This window comes from Trichoderma atroviride, chromosome 3 (assembly GCF_020647795.1).
Source record: "Trichoderma atroviride chromosome 3, complete sequence".
Lineage (NCBI taxonomy): Eukaryota > Fungi > Ascomycota > Sordariomycetes > Hypocreales > Hypocreaceae > Trichoderma > Trichoderma atroviride.
The window spans coordinates 2,223,699-2,250,770 of NC_089402.1; the positions used below are offsets into that span (position 1 = coordinate 2,223,699).

General features: G+C 50.0%; 8 protein-coding genes across 8 annotated transcripts; 4 read left to right on the plus strand and 4 right to left on the minus strand.

Moving 5' to 3' along the window:
• Positions 1-24: 24 nt before the first annotated feature.
• TrAtP1_005941 (uncharacterized protein) lies at positions 25-1,771 on the minus strand (the record flags this gene model as incomplete). The annotated part of the gene is made up of 3 exons (XM_014082615.3): positions 25-555; positions 623-1,006; positions 1,091-1,771. 3 exons carry the CDS (start codon positions 1,769-1,771, stop codon positions 25-27), a joined length of 1,596 nt encoding a protein of 531 aa, XP_013938090.2.
• A 2,801-nt stretch (positions 1,772-4,572) lies between these two features.
• TrAtP1_005942 (uncharacterized protein) lies at positions 4,573-5,250 on the minus strand (the record flags this gene model as incomplete). Its single annotated transcript, XM_066112920.1, has 3 exons — positions 4,573-4,741; positions 4,810-4,967; positions 5,035-5,250. The coding sequence occupies 3 exons, from the start codon at positions 5,248-5,250 to the stop codon at positions 4,573-4,575; spliced, it is 543 nt and encodes a 180-aa protein (XP_065969006.1).
• Positions 5,251-5,551: 301 nt separating this feature from the next.
• On the plus strand, positions 5,552-7,025 carry TrAtP1_005943 (60S ribosomal protein uL14). Its single transcript, XM_014082618.2, has 4 exons — positions 5,552-5,628; positions 6,048-6,342; positions 6,466-6,543; positions 6,602-7,025. The coding sequence occupies exons 1-4, from the start codon at positions 5,615-5,617 to the stop codon at positions 6,632-6,634; spliced, it is 420 nt and encodes a 139-aa protein (XP_013938093.1). The 5' UTR covers positions 5,552-5,614; the 3' UTR covers positions 6,635-7,025.
• A 521-nt stretch (positions 7,026-7,546) lies between these two features.
• On the minus strand, positions 7,547-12,687 carry TrAtP1_005944 (uncharacterized protein). The gene is made up of 2 exons (XM_066112921.1): positions 8,664-12,687; positions 7,547-8,595 (listed from the first exon to the last, which is right to left on the minus strand). The coding sequence occupies exons 1-2, from the start codon at positions 12,244-12,246 to the stop codon at positions 8,360-8,362; spliced, it is 3,819 nt and encodes a 1,272-aa protein (XP_065969007.1). The 5' UTR covers positions 12,247-12,687; the 3' UTR covers positions 7,547-8,359.
• A 567-nt stretch (positions 12,688-13,254) lies between these two features.
• TrAtP1_005945 (uncharacterized protein) lies at positions 13,255-15,638 on the plus strand. Its single transcript, XM_014082620.2, has 3 exons — positions 13,255-13,546; positions 13,622-14,412; positions 14,472-15,638. The coding sequence occupies exons 2-3, from the start codon at positions 13,857-13,859 to the stop codon at positions 15,422-15,424; spliced, it is 1,509 nt and encodes a 502-aa protein (XP_013938095.2). The 5' UTR covers positions 13,255-13,546; positions 13,622-13,856; the 3' UTR covers positions 15,425-15,638.
• TrAtP1_005946 (uncharacterized protein) lies at positions 15,639-18,635 on the minus strand. Its single transcript, XM_014082621.2, has 6 exons — positions 18,612-18,635; positions 17,297-18,144; positions 17,208-17,239; positions 16,869-17,133; positions 16,553-16,796; positions 15,639-16,502 (listed from the first exon to the last, which is right to left on the minus strand). Exons 2-6 carry the CDS (start codon positions 18,048-18,050, stop codon positions 15,737-15,739), a joined length of 2,061 nt encoding a protein of 686 aa, XP_013938096.2. The 5' UTR covers positions 18,051-18,144; positions 18,612-18,635; the 3' UTR covers positions 15,639-15,736.
• Positions 18,636-23,480: 4,845 nt separating this feature from the next.
• On the plus strand, positions 23,481-24,461 carry TrAtP1_005947 (uncharacterized protein). The gene has a single exon (XM_066112922.1). The coding sequence runs from the start codon at positions 23,581-23,583 to the stop codon at positions 24,010-24,012; it is 432 nt and encodes a 143-aa protein (XP_065969008.1). The 5' UTR covers positions 23,481-23,580; the 3' UTR covers positions 24,013-24,461.
• Positions 24,462-25,527: 1,066 nt separating this feature from the next.
• Positions 25,528-26,942, plus strand: TrAtP1_005948 (uncharacterized protein; the record flags this gene model as incomplete). Its single annotated transcript, XM_066112923.1, has 2 exons — positions 25,528-25,594; positions 25,654-26,942. 2 exons carry the CDS (start codon positions 25,528-25,530, stop codon positions 26,940-26,942), a joined length of 1,356 nt encoding a protein of 451 aa, XP_065969009.1.
• Positions 26,943-27,072: the final 130 nt, after the last annotated feature.

Genomic DNA, 27,072 nt, shown 5'->3' on the forward strand with positions numbered 1-27,072 from the left:
TCTGCAACTGCACCGGTTTCAATTCTAGCACCAGACGTATTCTCGCCAGACGCGTCGCGTATGCGCCTCGACATGGCGCAGACTTCGAATCTCACCAAGGAGATTGCAGTTTCTGACTTTCCTTCTCTTGCTGGGGGGGATTGTAGTGCTCGCAGGTGAGAAGTCGGCATCATTAAGGCTAGTAGGGAATTGAGTATCGAAGTCTCCATCAGCCACAAGCAAGTCGGTGCCCATTTCCTCGGAAGCTCGAAAGTCCAAAGTCAAAATGGCCCACCAAACACGTCGTCTCTGCTCTGTTTCAAACGGAGAGAGTCCAAAGTTTGTTCCGTCACGATGAATGCCCAGACCCTGCGCAATCCGAACTAGGAGAGCGGTCATGGACCAAGTAAATCGGCTCTCGTCGTATCGTCTTACGACTAGAAGAAATAGAGTGAGTGCTTGGACGACTGCAAGTTCCGATGTATTTAGAAAATTTGCTTTGGCAAGAGATTGTTCTGTAGCATAGCGATATCGCGCAAGCATCTCTTCTTTGGTAACGGCGAAATTGGTTTGTATCTAAAGCAGCGTTAACTCAAAGCGGTTCGATATAGGTTATAAGATGGAATAGAGATGTGGTACTCACCTCGCCTTCCTCAAGCGCCACAATTGCAGCGTAATAAACAGCAAAAACTAAGGATTCATGCCCTGGGGCTAGTTTTTCGGGGCATTTTCGGGTATCGCGTAATAGGGCATCCATGGTTGGGACGTGGATGACTTTGAGTAAAGGATCAACAGTTTCCTGATAGACTGACCACAAAAACGTGGCATGAGAGGGTACAGGGTGAAAGTTTCTTAAATTAGCATCGAGAGATTGATGACCTAGGATGAAGCTCTGGTGATTACTCTGGTGATTATATGAGGAGCTTGCAGCTGTGGCAGGTGAATCGATGGGCGGCGATTCCTCAAACTCAGAGTCGTCGGCATCCTCGTCGGTAAGCTTCTGCGTTTCTTCGCGAATAGCATCCAGCTACATATGAATCGAGTTAGTGCCAAGAAAATTTGCTTGTCGCGCCTGTACCACAGGCCAAATATACGGGGGAATGCTGCATACCTCATCGTTCAATTTGGACCAGAATCCACTGCTAACATAGCGAGCGCTGCCTTTGCTATCGCTCAAGACCAGTCGTCCGAGCTGCTTCCGGCTCTCTTTCATCTTACGAGACTCGGGGACCTCGCCAGTGGCATGGTTGTCGCCAAAATCAACAACCCCCGCCGCAAATGCGCCCAGGCTGCTGGATTTCGGTCGCTGGGCCGTGGGCGATCCTTCGTTGGAGGGCGAGTTCGCGGCAGATGAAGCCCTGCCGCCAGTCTCAACCTCGATCTGGCCGCTCAACTCCTCCACGATGCCCTCCAGCTTCTTCAGCCGCTTGACCAGCTCAACCTCGCGCAGGCTCGTCGGTTTCGGAGGGGCATTCGGGTCCTTGGGCCGGTGCTGGCGCGGCGCACGGCCGGGCGCGGGGAATGCACAGGGAATCAAGGCGCGCCGACAATTGGAGCAGGGCATCTGCTTGTCGCATCGCACCTTGCGCCTCCGGCAGGTGACGCAGGATCGCGGATTCAGCAGCGGTGATCCCGAGTCTCCCGGGGCCACGATGGGGCCAAAGTGGGCGTCTGGCCCGGTCGTCTGGTAGATGGTGACATTGTTCGGATGATGCGGCGACGAGGCGCTGTGGTCGGCCATGTTGTGCTTCGGCGACGTCGCAGAGGCGCCAAAGTCGAAATTTACCGCCATTTGCCTGTCTCCGACTCGTGGCCCGGGGCCGGTTCGCGAGTGTCGACGGCCTCACGACAAGCACCAGAAGAAGCGCACAAGAAAGACAAGAGGCTAATATGTCGCAGGGCTCAGTGTGAAGCCAAAGGAGCCGCCGGTCTGCTCATCCGCGGGGCGCATGTGAAAGGGGGGGGGGGCCTGAATCGCATCAATGCTGCAGCAGCTCGGGCGTTGCAATGGATGCAGGCGCTGGACCAGGACGGCATGCGAAGCTCGATTGAGGTTGAAGGGAGAGAAATCGGCGAGTCGTCGAGCTCCGGGCGCAGGTGGGGAGAGAGAGACTCCAAAAGGCCCAGCCAAAGGTTCAAGCCACAGTGGGCTGGCGGTGGAGACGCGGTGGCCAGGACTACTGACTGCTATAGCGATGACATTGTGCCAAATCGGGCTGCTGCTGAAACGTTATTTGCCTTGGGCGTGTATTGCAGCGAGACAGCCCTGGAGAGCCAGCGTTGCGGATTCTTTCACATCAACCGACTCCATATCATGGGCGCCATTCGACAGAGAACTAGGAAGCCACTGAGAGGGTGTTCCACCGGATAAACGCCTGTAGATTCTGCTTCTCCACCACCAGATACCGCATACGGGGACCGCACCGCCACATAAGCAACCCGGACGGAGCTGGACTAACAATGACTAGGCAGGTGAAATGGTCTTTGGACCGGGAATAGTGTAGACAGCAAGATGGCTACAGAAACTTTCTCTTTCCAAGGGTATTAAATTGCATTGAATTGCATTACTACTAGTACTATCGTGTATTCTGTAACGCATCTGGTACGAACATCGTTTGTTGGGTGCTGATAGCCCCCCATAGCACGGGGATTAGGTTCTAGAATCCGAGACATGTGAACCACGGCACTAATGGCCTATACTCTTATGCGGCCTCATTTGTCATCAACTCTCGCTAGCAATACACTATGTAGCTGACGGCGGAGGGAATAGGATCCCTAAACGGCGTAGTATTTATGTGCTATCTTGAGACACAACCTGGGCTCCCATCACATCTCATCGCCTGCAAGCCAATGAGCATCTGTGCAAGAGACACTATTGACCGGGATCCTGTTTCTGGGATCGAATTCCCGGACTAGACGAATTTCCTCTTTGGTGGCGGCTCTTGGCGTGTATATACCATCATATGGACTTTGCTGATGTACAGTACACACTTACAAAGACACGCAGGGAATTAAATATTCCCCAAAGCTTCTTTATTTCCGAGTGGATTCAGCTCACAAACAGTCGGACGAGTTTCGATAAGACGGCGTTCGGCGCCGGCCCCCACCTTTTACCGCTTCCGTGATTTAACTTCTGCGCCAAGAGCACGTCACCTCGATCCAGGTGCGCTTTTCAGCTTGTAAGAATCGAACAACTTGGAAAGCTTTGTAATTACCCGTCTGACGTCGGTGAAAATGGACGCTCGAAGAGTTCAGAAAATTCATTCCAGGCGCCATCGAGTAACAAGACATGTTCTTGTCCGAGCTTACATCGCCGTCAGGGAGTTGTAGCTGCTTGTTGAGGCGAATTCAACATCGGCTGATTTTATCTTACATGGTGGTCGAAGAAGGCTGTGGGAGGATTCGCCATTGAACTTTCATTACTCCTCTTTCTGGGTACCAATTCGGGTGACTACGTACTTTGCGAATAATGCCCAATGTCGTACCGAGTGCGTCTTCGCCAAATCGATATATGGAGGCTTACAAAGTAGGTATCAGGATTTCAATGCCACCCTGTCGCCTGGCTTCTGAGCCCGAGGCGCTGGGAACCAGGCCATCGAATCGTTTATTAGAGCTCGATCCACTGCGCCACCAGAATCACCCCGCACGTGGTGGGGGATGACGAATCAGGCAAAGACCCAGAAACATCGCAGCTCAGGTTTGCGGCACAGTTGCACGGCTGCAGAATCATACAGCGCTAGCATGGCAACAATAGCATCATTATAACAGCCAACATGTTTCCGAGACCGGGAAAAAAAAAACAGCTTGGCCCAACTGCATCTAAAAAGACGGCCCATCAGTTGGATCTTGGCGCAGAGACCGCAAACAATGTTGGTTCCCTTCTCCCAGCAACGCTCAGCGCATACTTGTATAACAAGAATAGAATCGATGCCCTTCCAACAGGCGCTAGGCGAAACATGGCCGCCAACCACGTCCTGATAAGATTTTCCAGCTTATGCCCACCAGATTGGCTTCCAAACTGCATCGATAAAGAACGGGCTTAAGCGAGGTGATGCATGCGTGCTGCGCTGCACTTCGCAGGCCTGGAGACATTTGGGCGCTTACCGCGCGTCATGCAGGTATGGCTGCATCATTCATCTCACCGGTCGGGTGCAGATTCTACGTGAATCCAATTGTGTGTGCTATGCAAAATCATGAAGACTCGAGAGGCCAGATACGTCCAAGCGTACTGACCGAGATGACCTCATTCAATGCACACCATATGCAGATACCCAGCACCGACAGCAATCGCGCAGGTCAAGTCGTCTCACTCATTGGCCGTAATGATGGTTGATACACACATTACAAACGTTCCGTATTGACCGACTTGAATTGAGCGTGGCCACGTGCCTTGGTCAAGTTGGAAGGGCAGAGAATAGTAAGTCATGGTGCTTGAACAGAGCCGCATGCGGAGATGTGTTGCAGTGTCATTGGCGACAATGCTGGCCACCATGTCTTGATGATTTGAGCCTGAAGAAGAGAGTGGCAGTTGGGGTAGCAATTGAGATGCGTGTCTCTCTTGGATGTATGGGCCATCAGCCGGAAAAGGGAGATTTAAGAAGATGATGCTTCCCCGGCGTGAGAGCCATCTTCATGATATATGCTCCAAAAGCAGATTTCCACTGGTCCATCCTCAAAAAGACTACACTCATCGTAATAATCCTTCAACATGTCTGACGAAGCAAAAAAGTATCCGTAAGTATGCCGTGCCTTGAGCTGATCTCTTGTTGATGTGTCAGCAGTCCTGCCATGAAGACATATATCCAAGATGACGATGGCGACCTCCCATACAAGTTGATGGTAATCAGCAACAATGATAACAACAACGAGGGCGCCAATGAAGGCACGCCCACTGCAGTGGGACAGCCAGAGACCAACGCAGCGGCAGCAAACAATTCACCCATCTCAGATACCGGGACTTGGGAAATTGTCAACCCTGGGGATGGGAACTAGATGCCATCTGTTAGACTGAATGACACGTGGTACTCAGAGCCGATGGCAAAATGCGTTGGGTACCAGAGCCGCAGAGCCGCAGAGCCGCATCTTTTGACTGATGTCTGGTTCTTTCTGCGAATGTTCAAAGAAGGTCATCGGTCTTGTATCCTCTTTTCCAAAGTTGTGTAATTTCGCACATGTTTTAGTTAGGCGCCGGCTGATCAGCAGCCGGAAATTGACTTGGTGTCCCATAATCGTATCTGATTGCCTGTTATCTGTATCATGTCGCATTAGCATCGTCAATTGGCACAATCAGCAGCCACCACATGTCAAACAGCACCGCATCGTCACCGCCGTGCCCAGTCGAGCGTGGGATAATAGCCTGATGTACTTGTAAAGCAGAGAAGAAAAGAGCGGGGTCCCAAGTTTCCGCAAAGCTCCATCATTGGCGTAGAAAAGAGCGGATATATCGCCGCTACCCTACTAGGTACGTATTTCCGCTACCAGTTCCGGATAAGTCACGTGCGGAGAGCCACAACTTGTTTTAGGGCTTCTAAGACCTAGGTACTGAGTGAAGGAAAATTTCCAAACGCAGCTTGACGACGGCAATTCGCGACTCCACGTTTCTCACGACTTCAACGCCCCCAAACCCTCCGATACAATGGCCAAGCAATCGTAAGTTGATCTTAACGTGCAGCAGGATATTCGTTCCTCCTCTCTTTCTTTCGCAAATTCCCCGACGAGGTCAACAAAATCACTGGAAGAGAAGCCGGGCAAGAGGAGGATATTGTGGATGGATTTTGTCCCTCAACGATGAGACAATCTGAACGAATTTTTGGGCGTTTACTCTATGCACCGACGAGTTCCAAAACTTTTGCCAACTTTTTAACGAATCGAGTTCGCGCCAAAACGCCAAAATGCAATTACGAACCGAAGACGATTGGGAGAGCCAGTTTGGCCTTTGCTCCTGCCGGCACCAGTCTTTTGATGATCCCTTGTCGAGGAATTGCGAAATAAGAGAGGAGAACCGAGAAAACTGCACACGATCAGCCTGTCGAAGAGAACCCGTGGACTGACAACAATGTGCCATACAGCCGTGGTGCCCCTGGTGGCAAGCTCAAGATGACCCTGGGTCTTCCCGTGGGTGCCGTCATGAACTGCGCCGACAACTCAGGTGCTCGTAACCTGTACATCATCTCCGTCAAGGGTATCGGTGCTCGTCTGAACCGTCTCCCCGCCGGTGGTGTCGGTGACATGGTCATGGCCACCGTCAAGAAGGGAAAGCCTGAGCTGCGAAAGAAGGTCCACCCCGCTGTCATCGTCCGACAGGCCAAGCCCTGGAAGCGATTCGACGGTGTCTTCCTGTACTTCGAGGACAACGCTGGTGTCGTACGTGTACCCTGAAAGATGCGGTTCGAGTGGTGGTCTTTTTGCTTCACTATGAGGCTGGAGGCGCCATTCGAAACCATTCGCCAATTCGATGCTGTGACATGGGCTAATTCAACTTTGCAGATCGTCAACCCCAAGGGTGAGATGAAGGGCTCTGCCATCACTGGCCCCGTCGGCAAGGAGGCTGCTGAGCTGTGGCCCGTAAGTGCTACCTTTTTCTTTTTCGAGAATCCACATATCCTAACATTTTCTTCTCCAGCGTATTGCCAGCAACTCCGGTGTCGTCATGTAAGAGGTTGTTACGAAGGAGGGAGGTTTTACTTTATACAGTGGAGACAGAGGAAGAAAGAAAAAAAGACATAAATGAACAAGTCCCCCCCCCGCCGATGCGATCTTATAGAAGCGTGGAAATATTTTTTTTCTGCCTCTTATTTTCCCACCCTTCCGGAGTTCTTCTTTTTTTTATTTTGACTCGGGGGGGAAAGAATGGGAGGGGGAGGAAACGGGAAAGTAAAGTCGCTGGATTGGCAGGCTCTTGCATTTCGGTTGCGGCGTGTAAGGATGATTCAATATCAGGTATCGCATCAAACGGACAAAGAAAAAAATATCCAAGTCCTACGTTTTCTTCAAACAGTGCCGAGTGAAACAACTTGTCATGGTGCTTTTTCCCCCTTCAGTACTAGAACGTAATCATCGGCCCTTGCGGCTATTGAAAAGAAATGACTGCTAAGACCACCGCTTTCCAATTCTCCGGCTTTGAAAGGTCGGCATAATCCTGCAGAATTGCTTGTGATCACCCTCTTGCTATAGCCAAAATTTGAGACACTACCAAAGACCCACAAATCGATTCGTCCGCCTGGCCCATCTAGGCAATCTAGGAAATTCTCAGAATCAGGGTACACGCTAATAGATGTGGCCGCTAATTACCCTACATGAATATTCAAGCAAAGAGTCATCATAAGAAGCAGTACGATCTGTCAGTTTACTCTATCTGAGAAAAAAAAAAAGGATTGTAAGAGAAAGAAGATTTTTAGAAGTGAATGCTTTTTATACTTGTGGACGTACTCTTTTATGTCTCTTTGATATCAGATAATCGAACTGTTTGTACGTTGAGTAAGCACCGCTTCTCTATCGTGTTACCAGTAATTAATAAGTCACCACAGTCAAACATAAACCACAAGACAAGAGATTTATTTAACAATTCGAGAAGTGTTTTATTAAAACCAAGAAAAATAGCTACATCCACCAGCATGCTCTTGAAAAAAACAAGAAGCGTCGTCCAGCCTACCACCATTTATCCGTGTTTTTGCTCAAAAACAAGCTGTGCGTGTGATCCTGTCCTATATACTTGATGCAGACGAGGAAAAGAAACAGAAAGAAGCAAGAAAATAATAACAGGCAAGAAAAAGGTTTAAAGAGAAAAAAAACGTAGTATTTCCCTCTGTATATAAAAACCACCATTCTTGGGGGGAAGCCGCCAACGCCGAGGGCTGACCAGTCAGCTGTATGCTTTTTTTCTGTAAAGCCAGTCCCAATGCTGAAAAAGAAAAAAGAAAAACAGAAAGAAAAGAAAAAGAAAACGACAAGAGAAAGAGAAACGAAAAGTAATCATATACAAATGTCCAAACGCAGCGTTTCCCAGTTCTTTAACGCTCCTCCCACAATTATAACGTCCCCATTCCTTCCTCCCTCCCTCCCCTGGATGATTAATAATTGTTGTCTTTTTTTTGGTTCAAGTATGTATGTACTCGTTTTGGTGTGTGCAAGTTGCCTTTGCCAATTCTATTGGCAATACACAAACACGGTCCGACGCCCAAGTATGATACATGAATTGTTAGTGGCGGATTGAGATTTAAAAAAGCTCATCCCCGCGGTGAGGAAAAAGGCGGTGGTATAAACATCGAACAAGCAAATATGATGCTGTAAGATAAGACCTGAGCTTTCCTTTTTGTTTTGGCTTCTTTAAGCCGAGTCATATGTTCGCCTCTCCTTTGGCTAGATCGCAAACGATATCAATCTATGATGGAGGATATGGGTATCCCATTCCATGCAAGTGCTGCGGTGGTTGCTGAGGGGCAAAGGGCGGCGGCATCTGACTGTGCTCAACCGGCTCCTTCTTGGCCGTCTTCATCTTGGGCTTGGGGGCGATGAGCCCAACCCTCTGCTCGGCCGCGGCCTGCGCGGCCTTTTTCGCAGCGAGTGTCGCCTTTCGCTTCTCCACAGCACCAGCCATGTTGCCATTGGCCCAGCGACCTGAAATAGTTTGTTAGCGAGCTGAATGCGACAATACACGTAGCGCGGTCCAACAGCGTGATACTTACTCTTCATGGATGCTGACATCTTCTCTGACTTGGTCATGTTCTTGTAGTCCTTTGGTGCCTCCTCAGCTTCTTCACCGTTGGGCAGCGACGATGGCGTGCCCTTGCGGCTCGCCGGTGTAGTACGAACAACTTTGATCTTCTGAATCTTGCGATTGGGCCCTAGTGCTGCTTCTGGCTCGAGCATTTCTGGCAAGATAGGAGGGAACTCTTCTCCTCCGATCGGGGGAGCAACGTTGATGCGCTTGTTCCTCTTCTTTGTGGGAGCTTGAGAGGCTTCCTCGCTCTCTTCGGCGTCGTCGCGGAATCGCTTCTGTCGCTTGGGGCGGAATGAATACGACGACTCGGCAGTGTGCGAAGTGGAATCCGAGTCGGCTGTCGAAGGCCGCGAGTCGCCATTGTCTGTAATTGCCGAAGACGGCTCACTGATGTTCTTGCCCTTGGGGATCTTGAGAGTCAACAGATGGCGACGCTTGGGCGGCTCTTCTTCAACAAAGTGGTAGCCTAGTGGATCCTCGTCGTACTTGGGGGCCTGCTTGACTCGCTTGTTACGGCCCGATCTTGATGGTGTATCGCGCACAGAGGAATCTTCGCTTGGAGGAGCAGGTACGAGCTCTTCGACGATGCTGGGGACATTCGTCTTGGGCCGTGCTGCACGATTGCGTCTCTTCCTGCCGTCTCCACCCTCGTCCTCAGAGATGGCCTCGCTGTTGAAACTAGCGGCAAAGAGGACCTGACTTTCATCGTTATCGGCATTGGCAGTCCTACGCCGTCTGGGTCTGGTGGTTGGGACGGGTGTTGAGCTGCGACTAACATCCTGTGTTGCCGGATCGAACAGTTGAACGGGCTTCCGTTGTCGCTTGCCAGTGACTTCGTCTGCCTCTGTCGCCTTGGCTGTGGGCTTTGGCTGATTGCGCAGGGAACGACCCCTGGTCATGATTCCTGCTTGCTGTGTCTCTGGGTTCTGGCGGCCAATCTTGGATGGATGTGGGTCATACTCAAATCCATAAGCGGCTGCCATAATTCGATCCTGGTTTTGCAGGTAGCGAGTCTCAGTCATGCCCTCTCTGTCCTTGGACCTGTATCCCTTTACAACAAATTCAGGTTCTTCGTAATTGACGCCATGCTGGTGGAAGTTGCGTGTTCGAGACTCATATTTGACGTCTGCTACGCGCCGGCGGAGCGAGTTTTCGTAGTCATCGACAATCTTGCCTAATCCGTTCCATTCGGTTTGCCATTGAACAAGTGAAATGTTGATGGACTCCAAGACCTCGTAAAGATCTTCTGTCGACATATCCTCGAAATTCTCAAGGGCGGCAAGGTATTCGTTGGGATCTCTGAGCTTGCGATAGCGGAATGACCGACTACGTTCGGGCGGCTCTTCAGTAACATCAACGTCGTCGCCATCATCTCCACCAGCGGCCGGAGAATTAGAGGCAGTGGGGTCGATTGAATCGGGCATAGGAGAGCCCCGTAAGGGCGTATTGAGAGCGGGCGTGGGTGCCTCGATCCCGGCAGCATCCGGAATGTCGTCGTTGTCATCGACCATTGGCTCCATGTCATTGGCCTCTCGATCATCAGCAGTTTGGTCCTCGCTGGTAGTGACTTCGTCCTCTTGCTGAGCTTTCCTTTCAGGATACGCGACATACTCTCCATCGATATATGGAGTTAGGTGAGCCCACCGGCCTTCAGGTCGAGGCTGTGGCTTAAACGGGCCTCGCTCAGAGGGCTGGGATGGCGGCGCTTGATCTGCAGGCTTCATGGCTGTGGCTTCAATCTGGACTTGGATCTCTGGTAATGGTGGGCTGACAGCAGCGTCGGCACCGTCCGCGGGCAATGACACGCGTGGCTCGGCGCATGTGGTGTCAGTGCTCGTTGACTGGGATGCGTCCAATGTCGTGGAGCCGAGAGCAGAGATTGATGGAGAGGCCGGGGTGCCATCGGCTTCGTCCTTGGCTGGGGCAGTGACTGTGATGGGAGGAGGGCTGGGCGCTTTGGAGTCTTGCTCCGGAGTCTGCTCCTTAGGTGCCTCTTCCGCCTGTACCTGTACCTGAGTTTTGGGCTGCGGCACGGATGGCGCCGTGAGTGTAATCAAGTGCGCTGCTGCCGACGGATAATATGGCGGCTCTTGTGGTTGAGGCTGGGCCTGGGACTCTTGCTGAGACTGAGGCTGCGGCTGCGGAAGTGAGTCGCTTTCTGGTGGTGCCTCAGGGTTTTCCTGTGGAATTGCCTTTTCGGGAAGTTGGTTAAGAGGCTTGACACTTGCAGTTTCTTCAGCGGGAGTGTCATTCTCAGCCGCATGTGTCAAGGCCGTGTTATTGGCCTCTGCGGTCGCATGCATTGCCGGCGGCGGAGTGGAAGGCGAGGACGGCATCTGCACAGGCTGCACACCGGGCTCTGCCTCGCGATCATTCTTGTTGACGATGCTGCCAGAAGTCTGCGTCTGCGTCTGCGTCTGCGGCGTGCTGCTGCGTGGAGACTTGAGCTCATCCGCGTAGCTTTCAGGTGGTGCCGCCATGTCGTCGCTAAAAGTGCGTGTGGCGTCGGCTTCGTGAAGCTTGGGCTGTGGCTCAGCCGGGTTCTCAGTGGGTGAGGCTGGTGCGGCCGAATCGGGTAGACTCGCACGGCCAGACTGCTGCTGGGGCATGTTGGTGTCAGCGGCCGCAGAAGCAGAGGCAGGGCCAGTAGCAGAGCCGGCAGCAGAGCCGGCAGCGGAATCAGCAGCAGAACCAGCGGCATTGGCAGTCGGATAAACAGGCTGCTTCACATCCGCATCTGCTGAGGCCTGCGCCGCGGCATGGTCGGCAGACTTGAGGTCGCCGTCGTGGTGCTGAGAGCCTGAAAGGGCTGGTGTAGGTTTTTGTGGGGCATCAACGGACAGGTCCGTCGACGAAGCATTGGAGATGTCCATGTGAGCGCTGTCGGACTTGTCAGAGTCGGAATACAGCACGCCCACCTCAATGGTGTCCTGGACGTCGTTTTCGTCGTCGTCAAACTCGTCCTTGTAGGCTCTCGCCTCGGACGTCTTCCTGGCGGGATTGCGGCGCCGGCTGGACGGCGTGTCAGCATCAACAGAGGCGCCTCGCCTCTTGAGTCCAGAACTGTAGAGATCCTCAGAATCGTAGCTGTTGCTGTCCGGCCTTCGTCTCCTATTACGAGGCGCAGAGGCAGAGGCTGATGCTGATGCTGGGCCTGAAATGGCGCTTGAAAAGTCAATGTCGTCGTCAATCTGCTCAAACGTGTAGTCAACACGCGCGCGTTTGCGTAGGCTGTGACCGCCCTTTTTGGGACTGTCGTTTTCATAATCTTCCTCGGCCATGTTGTAGTCATCCATGGTCTTTGACCTCTTTCTCAGATTCAAAGGCCGGGTGGTTGGTCCTGGCGTTGAGAAAGTGAAGGCGGGCTGAAGAGGCTTTTGGGCGCGCCGGTTTTGCTGTGCGGTTTGTGGAGTGTTAGTGGCATGCGTCATGATGGGACTGGCGGACGACTGATTGCGCTCAAACGAAGCGTCTGAGCCAGACGCAGGAGACGAAGAAACTCCCTGAGGCTTGCGGCGATTTGTTGTTGGGCGGCGAGCGCGGTCCATGATTGCCAGGCCGCAGCCTGTGGTGGAAACAAGAAAGGTTCTTTAAAGGGGTGTAAGAGGACAACAGGCAGTGTAGATGAGATGGTGTCTGCCAAGTCAGGGCAATCCCGTAAAAGATGAGCGGAGAGTTTTATGGAAGAGAGAAGGCGTAGAAGAAGGAGATTCTGCGATGATGAGGGGGAGAGAGTGAAAGAGGCCTGTCAAAGTGTTGATGGCGATGCTTTGTATCAAGAGTGAGAGGCGAATGAAGCGTGACGTGCCGGCCGGAGCGAGCAGGTTTTTCCTCCTGCCAACAAAGCAACAATAGCAATCGACAATCAGCTGCGGCAAAAGACGCACATCAGGGACAATAGGCAGACAAAATAAGACCCGCCGCCCGCTGCTGCGATGATGCCGCGGTGAGCTGAATATCAGAGATTTCTGAGGGCAGCCTTTTTCCACGCTGTCAGTGCTCTCCCAGGAGTCTTTTTCTCAGAACTGTCGTGGATCGAATAAGCCTGGCAGGCCATGCTGCGCTGTGACTGGCCAGCGCCCCCGGTACGTACCTCCCGCGCACTTGGAAGTGGCCAGCGCACCACCCACTACGGAAAGTATTCAGTACATGCACTGCTGCTAAAAAAAAAAAAGCAAAGAGTCCCATCCGGGGTTGGTCCATCCAATCAGCGCCTATTCACAAACTGCCTTTTCCGGTCCAGGCGGAGCGCCATCGCCCGCGTATCACAAACGCAAAGCTTGCTTTTTATCTTCAAAGAATCTAGGCCTACAGAGTTTAAAAGATCCGGCAGGGAATGAACGCACAACACGGGCTGGGGACGATGACTTGGAGACACGCTCAAGGGGCAGCGCCAGCATCGCTCCGTTTACACAAACAGCTGCTAGTGGGTACTGGGTACTTGCACCCTTTTTTCCGTTTGAATGATTGACATCATGCACGTGATTTTGCAGATGAGGATTGTTAGGTGCCTTGGGCGCCGATTAGCGCGCTTTGGCTCCCTCTACAAAGCCAAAAGCAGCACTAACACCACTCGTTCTATTCTCTCCAGGTTGAGAGACACTCTGCCATAGGAGCCGCTGCAGCAAATAAGGCCCTATGGCGCGCTAGCCCGCTGCAAGACCCGCTGAATCTGCTGTGACTTTGCGCGAATGTTCCCGCCAACGCAGATCCGCCGCTGTATCATTCCTCTCCAGCGCCTTGTTTTGTTTCTTGTCCTTTCCCTCCCACAACCGTCTGGCTCTGCCAGGAACTGAAGCTTGCTGTAAAACGTTATTGTGCATCTATTCCACTCTCTGTCAATCAAGTGTAAGCTTTAATTGAACTAGCTTGCAGTACATACAAGTACTACTTCCTGAGCTTATCTTGCTGACTGTTTCAAAGTCTCTTGCTGTACTGCGTATATCGTCACCACCTGCAACGACTTACCCCACCGCTGCATACCACGCTATCACCCCCGTGCTCGTATCGGCCATAATCCTCCCAAGCAAGGTAGCTCCAAGCAGCAAACACTGCGCAGCCACAAACATTTCGGTCTGGCAGCGGTGAATGAATCAACCCATCCAGCTGCATAGAATCCATCCAGTCCGGATAGACAAAGAACCCCTCGCATAGCGCCATGGCCTCCAAGAAATCAAAGGCAGCGCCCGCCGACGACAATCTCGACGAGCTCTTCTCGGGCATTGGCCACGACTCCAAGGCCAAGAAGCCGTCCAAGAAGCCCACCTCGGCCGCCGCCAAAGCAATTGGCAATGACGATATCCTCGCCGACCTCGAATCGGAGCTTGCTCCCCAGCCCGCGTCTCGCCCACACACACCCCGTCTGAAGGAGACGATTGCGCGACGCTCGACGGCAACCCCTCCCATTGGCGACGACAAGGCCTCTGCTGCGCGCAAGTCCACCGACAGCTCGCGGAGCCTCAGGGCCACCTTCACCCCCAGCGCCACGAGCTCCGAGCTCCATGAGTCGGAGAGGAGGGGACCGGTGGAACAGGCGCCGCCTCAGCAAGCCGGAGGAGGGTGGTGGGGTGGGATCCTGTCGACCGCGACCGGGGTCATGAAGCAGGCTGAGGCTGCGTACAGCCAGATCCAGCAGAACGAAGAGGCAAAGAAGTGGGCAGAGCAGGTCAAAGGCCTGGGAAGCGGTATTGATGTGAATGTGTTGAAGAGCTATGGTAAGTTGCGAGCTTCTCTATGCGCAACATGACGCAGCGACTAAAACTCTTGTCTACAGGCGACGAGATTCGCAACCGTGCACTGCCAACCCTATCCAACATTATCAACACCATTGCTCCTCCTATTGGCTCTCACGAGCGCCTCCTCATTCATATTACCCATGATCTGGTTGGATACCCGTCTCTCGATCCTCTCATCTACGAAGTCTTCTCCGATGTTATGCAGCAGGTGGAGGGCGGTGAGCTCCACGTTGTCCAGAGGGGTCATGAAAGCAGCCACCCGCGGTCTCGCGACAGCGCTGCCGGCTGGGACTACGGCCCTTGGTGGAGACAAGTTGACCAGCCTCGAGAACTGGGCGTGGTGAAAGGCCTTGTTGAGGGCACAAAGCTTTGCCGTGTTAATGCAGAGTCGTTTGCGACTGAGTACTTTGCTTCGCGGGGAGGCATCGACGCTGTGAGGGCGGAGGCAAGATCGGGTGACGGCGAGCCTGGTGCTATTCGCACCTCGGATTTGTTCTTGTCTGTTCAAGCCATTGTCACTGATCAGGACAAGACCCTTTTCGGTCGAACTGCCGCCGAAGAAAAGGAGAAGAAAGAGTCTGATGAGGCGGAAGAGGAGAACGAGGAAGAGTTTAGGTTTGCCATTTTCATTGTCGACCCGGTCCATGAAATCGAGTATGCGACCATCAGCCAACCTTTCCCCGCCAAATGGGCTCGTTGGCTTGAGGCTCCTCGTCCTATGACGCCCGAATCTGGAGACGAAGAATCCCTGCATAATCGTGTCCATGAGGATATCCGGAGCGTTGTTGAGACTGGCGAGCTTGACCCTAGAGAGTGGGTGGCCGGCTGGGTGAAGGACTCTCTTTCGTTGTCTGTTGGCATTGTAGCCCAGTGGTATGTCGCTAGACGTATGCAGGTTGGAGTTAACCACTCCCAAGTGAAGATAGAGAAAGAGGACGATGACGATGATGAAGAGGAGGAGGAGGAAGAGTCTGATGAAGACACAGAGTAATGATACTATGGCCTATGCCATCATAATGCTTGGACAATACCATGATATAACCCATCATGATAAACTTGTGAGGATAATGCACCCAAGGCAGGTATTGTTTATCTCACTCTTTTCCTTAGCTCTCTGATATATCATTTTTCTCAGACACTCTTTGGTATGTTGTATGAAGGTCTGCGCAAAGCAGACACTGTAGCGAAGCATTTGATACACATCACATCTATTCTATTCTCTTGGTACTCTATAGCCTGCTTACTTTACGGATGCACCCGCATCTTTACCATGTCCCTTGCCTTTGCTCTTCATAATCCTGTGCTACAGTCCCGGCATGGCTTTGCCAAGCTCACCCTTGGCCGCTCTCGTCGCGCCCTCCATCTTGACAAGCTTCAGCGGGCGATACTCTGGATTCCACATCTGCTCCTTGATCCACTCCTCGAGATCATGGTCGTTGGACGGAATGTTCTTTTCAGTCGCCATACCTTCTTCCACTGCCGCCTGAATCACGCTCTTGGCTACCTGGACACTGACGGCCCTCACTTCTTCCACATCTGGCAGGAGAGGCGCGGTCGGGTCCTTGAGAACAGGACTTAGCGATGCGACGCCTTCCACGGCCGCAACGAGCATGCGGTCGGTGAGAAGCTTGGCTCGACTGAGGATGCAGCCGAGGCCAATGCCGGGGAAGACGACTGAGTTGTTGCATTCGGCAATGTCAATCGTAATATCTTTTCCGTCCTCACCCCAAGGGCCGGTGACGGGATCAAAGGGAGATCCCGTTGCGACCAAAGCCTTGCCATTTGTCCACTTAAGTAGGTCCTCTGGCTTGGCTTCATGAAGTCGAGTTGGGTTGGAAAGAGGGAAGATGATTGGCCGAGATGAGTTTTCGTGCATGGCCTTGATGATTTCTTCGGTGAAAGCCCCAGGGACGGTGGATGTTCCGACGAGAATGTTGGGCTTGACTTGCTTCACTACTGAAAGGAGGTCGTTGCCATCATCTTTCCACTCGGATGCATCTTTGGCGTATATTTTCTGGGCATCTGAGACCTCGTGCTTGGATGTCAACAAGCCTGGCTTGTCAATCAGCCTAATGACGCTGTTAGCAAGGGGTCTCGCGGTGTATAAGATGAAACTTGCCAAATATGCTGCGAAGCTTCCTCATGATCAATCTTCATCTCCGTAGCAATAGCATCTCTGACTTGATCTGCAATGCCAACTCCAGCACTCCCAGCGCCAAAAACGACCATCCGAATGTCACCGAGTTTCTGTCCGCTGGCATGCAGCGCAGCTATGATGGCTGCAAGCGTCACACAGCCTGTTCCTTGGACATCGTCATTGAAGCAGGCCATCGTAGGGCGATACAACTCCAACAAACGCCTGGCTGCAAATTTGGTAAATTAGTTTCCAGACGAAAACAATACGTGATGGTTGTGGAGTGTGTATTGATGCGTACCGTTTCTTAAGCCAAAATCTTCGAAATGGATGTAAGCTCGAGGAAACAGTTTTCGAGCAGCATCGACAAAGGTCTGGATGAAATCGTCATACTGCTTTCCTCTTACCCGGCGCTGGCATAGTCCGAGATAGAGCTCGTCATTAAGGAGTTCTTCATTATCAGTGCCGCAGTCTATGACGACTGGAAGAGTGCGGCTGGGATGAACACCGGCGCAAAGGGACGCGAGGGTTAGCTTTGCTCCAGATATGAGAATGCCGCCTACGCCCTAGATGACAGAGCCCAGAGGGACATTATTAGTGTAATTCTTTTTGATGCCTGGTGGAAGAAGGCCAAATGTACCTGGTCGCCAATCCCTAGAATTTCCTCGCCGTCTTGGAAAATGAGTTACTAGTGTTAGGCAAGAAAGACATTAGAAGAGGTTAACATACCTGTCACGCAGATATAGTCAACATCATCCGGGGTTCCCCAAAGCGCAAGGTCGCTTTCCACGCGTTCAGGATGATTAATGTCCAAGAAACAGCCTTCAGGGCGCCGAAAAAGCCTTGAGTAGTTTTGAATCGCGTCACCCTCAGTCGGAGTATACACCACACTAAACATTTCCTTGAGATGGTTGAGCAGCAACTTGAAATACAGCACCTCATTCTGGTCCTTGAGCGAGGTCAAAAAGGTATTTTTGGCAAGGTTGTCGCTTCTGGTCAGATATTGCTGGTACGCGCGCTCGGCCTGATGGTCCAGAGTCTGCTCATTCGCGGGGAGCAGCCCAGTCAGTTTAAAGTCTCGACGCTCCGTTTGTGTGAAGGCAGATCCCTTGTTGAACGTCGGGCTAGTTAGGAGCGCTGTTCCGGTAAGAGCGCAGTCAAGAGGGCCAACTGTGCTAAGCGGGAGGTCTCCAAATTTGGAAGATTTGGCGGGAGCCATGGCGGATGAAGATGAAGAGCGGCGTGTGTTTACAACTAAGCAGGTACTCTGCGGGCTATTCAAATAGTGACGAGCGGTATAAAACGAGGTACGAAGAAGGATACGACTTTTAGGAGAAATCCTAGGCAACGCTCTATGAGACAAGATCATAGGTGATAAATATGCACGAAATGAGGAGGATCGCGAGGTAAACAGAGTTGGCGTTGAGGCATATGCGTGTACTTTCAAGTTTTGGCCAATATGAGGAATCGGGCGATAAAGCATGCATAGAGCGGCAGTGACGTAGCTGACGATTGTTCGCTAGAGGTGTGCATCGGGAAAGCGGCACATTCTGGTCGTCTCCATACTTTGTGCCCAGCTACGATGGCATGGCAGAAAACGCTGCTACGTTAGATACAGTATAGCCTCATGCATCGAAGACAAAAGAACAGATGGAGAGTGAGATAGCAGTTGATACGGACAACAAGAGTGGCTTGTATTATTTTCTTTCTTATTTTGTGTCATTAGACGGGCGTCTAGTATTTAACTCGCTATGGAAACAAAGGGTAGCCCTGGAGTAGGAAAATGTTGGTGCGCTGGGAGCCACGCCGTCGACTGATGGAAAAATTCATTCGGCATGGACTATGATGGCCCGTTTGTCTTGCAGCAACGCTGAAGGCGAGAATTATCAGAGATAACCTCGTCTGCAATCGATACGCCAGCCCCCCCCCCAGGCACAACTGCAAGACGCGGCGTGCCTGGAAGAGAAACTCGTGGGAAGCCTGAGTGGCTGGCATGGATATGCTGCGGATCACAAGAAAAGAAAAGGAAAAGAAAAATCCCTACCGTCGCGTCGATTCGAGCCAGTTTTCAAGCTCGATAAAGCTTTAGGCCTCAGGTCGACGAAAAATGCAGTGCATGTTGCGCTGTAGAGATTCTTGCGTGGCACTGCTGAGGCAATGCGACACAATAAATGATGGTTGAGAAAAGGAACAGGAAGCATTTTGGACGATGAAATTTCTTAAGAAATTGTATTACCAGCGGGTCTTATCGATTTGCTGGCCTTAGTAATTTTCGCAAGACCTTGAGCCCCGCTTGAAGCTGCTGATACGCGTAGCGAATAAGATACATGTACGTTTGTCCTGGTCTACAACTCAGGCTCCCACAATCACACGTCATCAATTTATTTATTCTCTTGTTTACTATTGCCCAGTATCTAGAATAATTTACTCATTAACTTGCTTAGTGTCATGTTGGAATCTAAAACATTTGATAAACGCCAATACTTTCGGAGATAGCGCATAGAGCGAGACCAACGGCATGGGAAGTGCGTCTCTGCTGCTGCTATACCAAGAAGACGCAACCCAAGACTAGAGAGATATAGATGATATTCACACCTGATGGATTACATGCCTTAGGTATTCTGTGACAGCATAATCAGCACAGTAACGCAGGTCGTGACAGCTGAAGAAGGGCGAAAGGTGAAGGTGCTCATGCAGTAATAGCGGGGAGCGTCAACGGAGGGAACACCAGATTTTCAAGCCGAACTAATGCTTTGGCTTCCAGAGTCATTGTACAGTCCGGTGAGAATCGTGATGCTTGGTCTATTCTTCTGAACAGATAGATACATGTAGTATAGGCAGTGGAGAAAATGAGATAGCAGAAATAAGAGGGAGAGTTATCCAGCATCCCAGTTGCATTACGGCGCTCTATTTAAAGCTTAGCAAAGCAATTTAGCATATATATAGAATTATCTAGGTAGTTGTTATATATATGTACTTAACAGTACCAGCGGTAGCAGTAGTACCTGGGGCAGCTACCGGGCCCGAATGGAAAAGCTATACCATCAGTTGAGGGCCGAGGGCCGCAAAACTTTGCCGTCAAATTTCTTGTTGCAACTTCCAGACGGTTATACAGATTTGCGACTGCAGGACAGAATTACTGACAGGCTCCACGCAGTGGGTATATAGGCGGCTGAATTCACATCTCTCTTCTTGTCATTAGAGGACGTCAACTCAGCCATGTTCGCATGCCGATCATCAGCGTCATAATCCTTGCCTAGAGACAAGGGTAGCGGAGGCTTCCCCAGCAAGTCGATTTACGGGCGGTAATGTTGATGCAGAGGTAGCATTAGTAGCATTAGTAGCACCAGCATATGCTACTTCTTCGTGGCTGGGGTGTTAGATAATAGAACTAGAGTGCCGAATAATTTTTCTCTAAGTACATATACCGAAAGTTACAGTGTCATTGTTTGTGATAATGCCGTTTATGTTTTACATAAAGCTACTGCAAATAAGAGGGGAACACTCTTCCATCTCTTTATCTGCTAATCATATGCGGCATCAACAACATACATGTAGGCACATGCGCAATCGTTAGCACCTGTTTCTACATAAAAGACGGCATCAAGAAACTTTAACACCTCTTTATGGATGTTGAGTCAGCTAACATTAAATTACAAGATAGAAAACAAACTAGTTGTACTAGCTTTACACTATCATTACGACTAATATACTTCAGCGAATTACTCTATAAGCGGACATCTATAAATAAATGCCTAGGTACCTATTCTCTATGCATATACATTACATTTATTTATGTCCACCGATAATTAAGGTGTATGTCAACCCTACTCGGAAAAAAGCTCCGGGGTATATGTAGTATACCTGTAATCAGGCGAGTACATGTATACCTTAATAGCTGCCGGTGTGACTGCGAGGTTCATAGTGTAAGCCACCTTTAATGTTGTCATCTAACTTGATTAGTGATTATCATCTAGAATAGAATAGACACCAATTTCTCTCTTCGTCTAGTCTTTGTGTTCTGCTCTTTTCGGGCACTTCATCCAATGTTACACAAATCGCCACCATCTGAAATGACTCCAATATCACCTAACGCGCTTGAGTTGAGGTATAGGACACAGCGCAATTGCGAAGGGCAACAAAAGTGGAACCACGGACATGAAAGATAGGTATTTGACCAGACCCCTTGGGGAGATTCATTGCCTGAACTTAGATGTATATTTGTATTATTTATATTTAACTCATGAGACTCTTGGAAGATGCTGTGTGGGCCACCCAGGTATTATGTGCCGCCGGAGCAAGAGAAATTTGCAGGTAAGGAGTATAGGGCCTCTTATGCAAGTACTGAGGTACACGTAGGAATTTTGGTTTTGCCTTGAGCCTACTAGTAGGTACCTAGGTATGTATGTAGGTACCTAGGTATCCTCTTAGTCTCCTCTACCGCTACAAATGCGTCTATATATAGGTAAATGTTGAGATCCATCCCTGGTCAAATCTGCTTAAGATGCTATGCTATAGAACCTGGTATATATATAATTTTAAAGTACCTACTAAGGCACGGAGTTGGGAGTAGTATACTGTATTACCTTGTACTTATGTGGGGTAAAAATTACATTGCCTTTTACACGCAATTTTATAGAGCAGACTGGCAGTGTTTTCTTTACCCCCCTTGCTACCACGCAGGATCACACTTGTTGTCAGCGCGCCATGTCAACTTTGAAACCGCGCTACCTATCTGGTAGTTAATTTTGATCCTGTCGATGGAGCACGTATTCGGGGGCGAAACTGTTATCAGTTGGATCCAGCGACTGAATTCAAACCCAATTGAGTAAAGCATGACGGGGATGCCTTCTTCATATAGAAAATACACGGATTTATATAATATCTGTGCGTAATCTAAAATACCATAAATAATTGAAGCGCATTACGGGCATCGCGACTTGCAAATTGAGGGCATCGCGAATTGGCGATCGCAAGGCCGCTTTGAGAGTACTACTAGTATATAGGTACCAAGCTTCAGTTGGTACCTGGTATGCACTCAAGCGAGTACACTCAAGTGAGTACATGTACCCGGTTTTGTAGTTCCTTTCGTTACACTTGGAACTTTATATGACGAATATCATACAAAGTTTTAATTTATTTTTGACCGGGTTGCCTTTGATCGCAAGTAAATCTAATGCCGCGGATACTCAAATGAAGCTGAAAATTAAGCATTTCTAATAATCATGGGATTGTATAGTGTTGAATAAGTGAGTCGAATAGGCCTCTAAAATGGCCTTAGATTACTGTTGAAATAGTCAAATTCTCCTATAAGGGGGGCCTACCTCGTTCACTAGAGCGGGGCCCGTTTCTTATTGCAACAATTACATATTTTTTTTCTTTGTATCGATACCTAGGCAACCAGGCACATAGGTGCCTAAGGTAAGGTACCTACTGGTACTTAGGTATAAATCGATGTGCCTTCTGTAGTTCACCGATTGTTCAAGGGATTTCTTCTAGCCACCCCTCTAGACGACTTTTTCACGCCTCTAAAGGCTTACGGGGGTGGAAACATCTGTTAGCACTCTGTGTCAAGAAAAAGAAAAGAAGCGTCACCAGAAGATGAGGTAGGATGGATATTAATTGCGTTATGACCTGTCAGTCCCTCAAGCGGTGCCCTGTAGACCAGGTAAGTGGGTAGTACAGTATAAAGTAGGCCGAAAGTCCACGCTAATCGCGGCCGGCGCGAACCTCCCGGCAAGCGAAACGGAGCCTCAGGGCGATTTGTGACGAGTCATGATTGTAAAAGTCCGCTTCCTGTAGCTGTCGACGCTCCCTGCAATGTGATGACGCTAGCCGTCGACTCTAACACCCTGTTCACACGCGGTTTCTCAGCCATCGCTTCTAAGAAAAGAGCAGAACTTAAAGATTTGGGGAATGTGACAGCTCACGCGCCCCCCCTGTTAGCAGTGTGCTCAGGTACATACAGAACCGACTGGGCGGCTCTCATGTATGACTGACCAGGTCGCGAAGAGCAGCGGCAATGAGCTGCCGTCAAGATGATTGATATAGACAGAGGCTTCCGCGTCTTATATAATGGCCAAGGTCGTCCTGTGAAATGGGTCGTGAATTTTTCTGACCGCCCTTTAGATATCATCGGCCAAAAAGAGCGAAGAATAAGTCTCAAGTTACTACCTCCACGGCTTCGATGCAGCGGCACATGGGCACATGTAATATTGAGCATTTGACATCACCTAGCACCTGCTACTTGCCAGTACTACGATTCAGTCTCGCAGGAAGAGACAGAGGCGACACGAATGCCGAGTAACTCGAAGATAAAATGTATGTCCTAGCATCTGATATAGGTGTCTGATACAGACCACTGCAGGCTCACTAAATCGTTTGTTTCATTTAGACATCTCACAAGACATGCCACCCCCACAGCCTTTAGTCCGTTTTGATGGCACAAACAATGTCGTTGGTGGTAAACGGTCTCGCAGATACAGCTATTCGATCTCTGAAGGGGAAACAAGAATCTCCAACATCACTGCTGAAAATAGTGATGCCTTTATCGATGTGACACGCGACGATAAATGCAGGATTCGTGAACAAAAGCACACGGCAAGAGAGCCAGGGCCACCGCGAGTTACGTCCAACTTGTCGCGCCCAGCTAATGGCGACAAACATCTGTGCAATGGCCATCCGTCAAAGATGGAGGACGGCCACGAACCTGAAAGTCGTCCATTGATAATCGAGACCAGCAACAACAATGCACTAGCTGGCTCTACTGCTCAAGCATCCACTGGTCTCTTTCAAGACTTGAACTCGCACAATAAGGTGCAACTGAGACCGAAATGCATAACCCAAATGCGCAGCTGCGTTGCGTTGTGCATTGGGAAAGATCATCAAATACCACGTTGGCACAATGGTTCAGAGCTCTTGTACAACATTTGTACAGATAGTTTTGAAACCCCCCGGGGCGGCAGACTTGGTGGCTGCCGCGATGACGGAGGCGATATCCATGTGGGGGGGACATGGATGTGAGCTTTAAGCTGGTCAGCCGCGCCGACCCGGCTACTTTTCAGATTAAGTTTAAGAGAAGCCACAACAGCCATCCCAACATGTGCGCCAAGTCTTTCTTCCCCGGGGAATGCGGTGGCAGCTTGGTTGTCTATGGTAAAGCTTTGGAGACCTCCAGCTACCTGGCTAATATTCTTGCTCACGAGCTTGGTCACATCTTGGGCCTACGCCATGAGTTTGCTCTCAAAACAGAGGTGTTTTCGCCTTCTGTTCGCTTTGGAAGCGAGAACCATCAATCCATTATGAATTACTTTGATCACCCAAGCAAACTCCAGGTCGGTAAACAGGACCGTGAAGAGTTGGCGGCTTTTTACGCGTATGACCGGGCACACTACCAGGACCTACCGATAGTTGATGTTACGCCCCCGCTGAAAGACAGTTGGTGAATGCTCATAGAGTTCAATGGCAACCAGGACGCGGGTTTGCTCTATAAACAGCCCCTGAGAATTGATGTGCGGATAAATCAATTTCTTCCACTTTTAGCCTTCTCAACAAGCATTGTTTATCACACGGAGCAGCATGGCACACGGCGCGGGGTGACGGCTCAGCTACAGCAAGTACTGATCATTTTCTTTCTTATTTTAGAAAAATCGGATGGCGATGAAAAAAAAACTCGAAATGGGATAGCGACCATATGTCACAGTCTTACTCTCATGGCTGTAACAACAGATCTGCGGGGTACAGGAAAGCCAGATTAAATATGAATTGGTAATTAGAATGAGGCTGATAGGAATCGCTGTCAATTCTCGTCAATCTATATAGGTTCACTTCTCTACACTCATTTTTATAGCCTAGATAACCAGGCAATGCCACCGAGGCATTTGTAATACAGTTGGATTGAAACAAACGTATATATCCGCTCAAGCTAGTACTTGTGCGTGACAAGATTCCCATTTGCGGACCTGATCAATTCGCCAACATAAAGCCAGAGTCTCAAAGAGTCTTTTGGGAATTACGTGGGTAAGTATACAAACTCCAGCTACATTTTATATGGAAAAAGTGATCCAGCACCTCGAATACAGCTCAACAAGGCAGTTAGTCTATGTATAACGTAGATAAGTATTATTGCTGTATTATATATCCTTGTGAGTAGCAGCGGTAGCGATAGTAGCAGCAGCGTCAATATGGTGCGTGACGTTGAGAAACGAGTGCTGATTGTTTGAGAATTCCCGAGCTCCTTTTTTTTTTTCCGCAGATTTTGCTACTGTATCCGCGCCCTGCTGACGCGAGGTTTGTGAGACATCCAAGCTGAGGAAAGTGGCTGGGGACGTGAGGTGCCGGCGTGGCGATATCCGTAGAGGCTACAATTCAAGGAACGACAGCCTCCAGCTCAGGCGAGGAAAAGCCAATCATAACTCCGTCTCCACTGTGAAACGAGCTTGCAGTCAAATGTAGTCCTGCCCACAGTGCGGTCTGGCTCACCTCAATCCCTCGAAATACGGGGGCGGTCCCCGATTCAGCAAGTGACCGTTGGGGCACAAGCGGTCGACAAAAAAAGCGAGACCGCAAAGATTTTGAACACACAATATGGTAACTATGTACACAAAGGGTCAAGATCAGTGTGTGCGCAACTAGTGCTCCTATTACTGTTTTGTGAGTGCATATTCATTTTGCGGTCTCGCTTTTTTTGTCGACCGCTTGGCACAAAAAAGGGCAATTCGTGAGCGACGGGGCCGACTCAGGGTGCAGGCACTGTGCGCGACGTACTGTGGGAACCGGCGACCTTAGCGCTGGGGCCTTACAGCCCCGCAAGAGTCCACAATGAAATCGTCGTCGACGGGCGTGGCCGCGCCTGCGAGGATCTTGGGACTGCGTCGTCTCACAAATATAAATGAAAGAAATGTTCTCCTCAAATGCTCCCTTTAAATCATTTTTAAACAGCAAAACAATTGCGAAAGACGATGAGTGCTTTCCTTATATCTTCAAACGCAAAAGCAGTGCTCGATGCATCCTACACAGCTCCATGCAGTATGTCATCGTCTTTGCCTTTTCATGATGTTGCATGCTGACCCAAGCTTCTGCATAAGCTGTCCTACAAGATGAGCCAGCTCAGTGGCCCCATGTAGATAATAGCGGTATCTACGAAGTCGACAATGGAAATCACTATTTATCATCCTTTCAAAGTGTTGGCCCGTCTCAAGAAGAAAACATCACTGTCTGGGAGCCAACTCTGCCTTATGGCGACACCTCGTCCAAATCAACAAGCATCTCAAAATCTACCTTTGATGATGCAAGCACCAGTAACATAGGCTATGAGGGATACCCAGAGACTCTCACATCTATTTCTCATGCTCCTTGCATGGTCTCCAAGGAAAAGCGTTCTGGCTGTGGGACTGATTTGAAACATAACGATGTTGATCAACCCCAAATTCTGTCGGCTGGTCCCGATATTGGAGTCACTACATGTACTTTAGCTGGACTCTATTCTCAAAAATCCGCGACTTTTTGTACCCCAGAAGAGCTATCCCTTAGCTACAGCGTGTGTGTTACCCAAGAAGATGCAGAGAGAGACGCTCGCGTGGGATCCAAAGACAAAGGCTTTGCAGCTCGCTGGAAGAAAGGCTCGGTGCTGAAATATATCATTCGCACGGAGACTTTCCAAAATCCTCGACAAGCAGGATTGGTAGCGCGCGAAGCGACAAAAGCAATTGCGATGTGGCAAAATATCGGAGTTCGCTTTGAGAAAGTTGGTCGTGATGAGAAAGCTACATTTGCAATAAAGTTCTGCCCTCAGTCAGACAATTGCAGACGTGATGTCTATGCCAGAGCTTTCTTTCCGAACGACTCACCTGACGAATTATCTGTGTACGAATTGGCACTGGAGCGGTCCAATGTCTGCTTCTTAGCAAACATCCTCGCTCATGAATTCGGCCATATTCTGGGCCTTCGCCATGAGTTTGCTGTTGAAACATCTTTTCTTTGGGGGAAGGAAAATGCTCGATCAGTGATGAATTATTTCAGCGACCTAAGTCAACTGCAAGTAGGGCCACAAGATCGTGAAGAATTGGCGACATTTTATGAGTGTGACGAAAGACGGCACGCCCAGCCGCCCATAATTGAAATCGAGCCGCCGTTATACCGGTTTCCTAAGAGCAACAGGAGTCTTAGACGCTATCAGCCGACTTCGAAACGGCTGTATCTAAACTATCGGAACAGGCGCGTTCGCTTCCGCCGTAATCCTTCATTGACCCAGAAAGTCGATCAACGGACAAATTCTTCACGAATTTTATTGTCACCTTCTCTCGTTCGCTTTTATTGCGGCTTTGCGTTCTTTACCTCTTTTGCATACTGTGCTTTTTTCCTTGGACGAATGTGAGCGTGGAGGTTATTTTTTGGGTTTTCTTTTCCATTTTTCATTCCATTTGTTGCGATATTAGCGTCTAGGGCCGTTCTTTAGATAAATGTTATATGATGATAGATGACTATATATAACCGATGACCGCAGA

Bases quoted from the DNA above. Each gene is read 5' to 3' on its own strand.
- TrAtP1_005943 (XM_014082618.2), top strand. The intron at 6,343-6,465 runs GTACGTGTACCC...TCAACTTTGCAG, and splicing joins TCGAGGACAACGCTGGTGTC to ATCGTCAACCCCAAGGGTGA. The intron at 6,544-6,601 runs GTAAGTGCTACC...TTTCTTCTCCAG, and splicing joins AGGCTGCTGAGCTGTGGCCC to CGTATTGCCAGCAACTCCGG.
- TrAtP1_005944 (XM_066112921.1), bottom strand. From the start codon at position 12,246: ATGGACCGCGCTCGCCGCCCAACAACAAATCGCCGCAAGCCTCAGGGA. The intron at 8,596-8,663 runs GTAAGTATCACG...AAACTATTTCAG, and splicing joins GATGTCAGCATCCATGAAGA to GTCGCTGGGCCAATGGCAAC.
- TrAtP1_005945 (XM_014082620.2), top strand. From the start codon at position 13,857: ATGGCCTCCAAGAAATCAAAGGCAGCGCCCGCCGACGACAATCTCGAC. The intron at 14,413-14,471 runs GTAAGTTGCGAG...TCTTGTCTACAG, and splicing joins GAATGTGTTGAAGAGCTATG to GCGACGAGATTCGCAACCGT.
- TrAtP1_005946 (XM_014082621.2), bottom strand. From the start codon at position 18,050: ATGCTTTATCGCCCGATTCCTCATATTGGCCAAAACTTGAAAGTACAC. The intron at 17,240-17,296 runs GTATGTTAACCT...TCATTTTCCAAG, and splicing joins TGACTATATCTGCGTGACAG to ACGGCGAGGAAATTCTAGGG. The intron at 16,797-16,868 runs GTACGCATCAAT...CCAAATTTGCAG, and splicing joins AGATTTTGGCTTAAGAAACG to CCAGGCGTTTGTTGGAGTTG.
- TrAtP1_005947 (XM_066112922.1), top strand. From the start codon at position 23,581: ATGGATGTGAGCTTTAAGCTGGTCAGCCGCGCCGACCCGGCTACTTTT.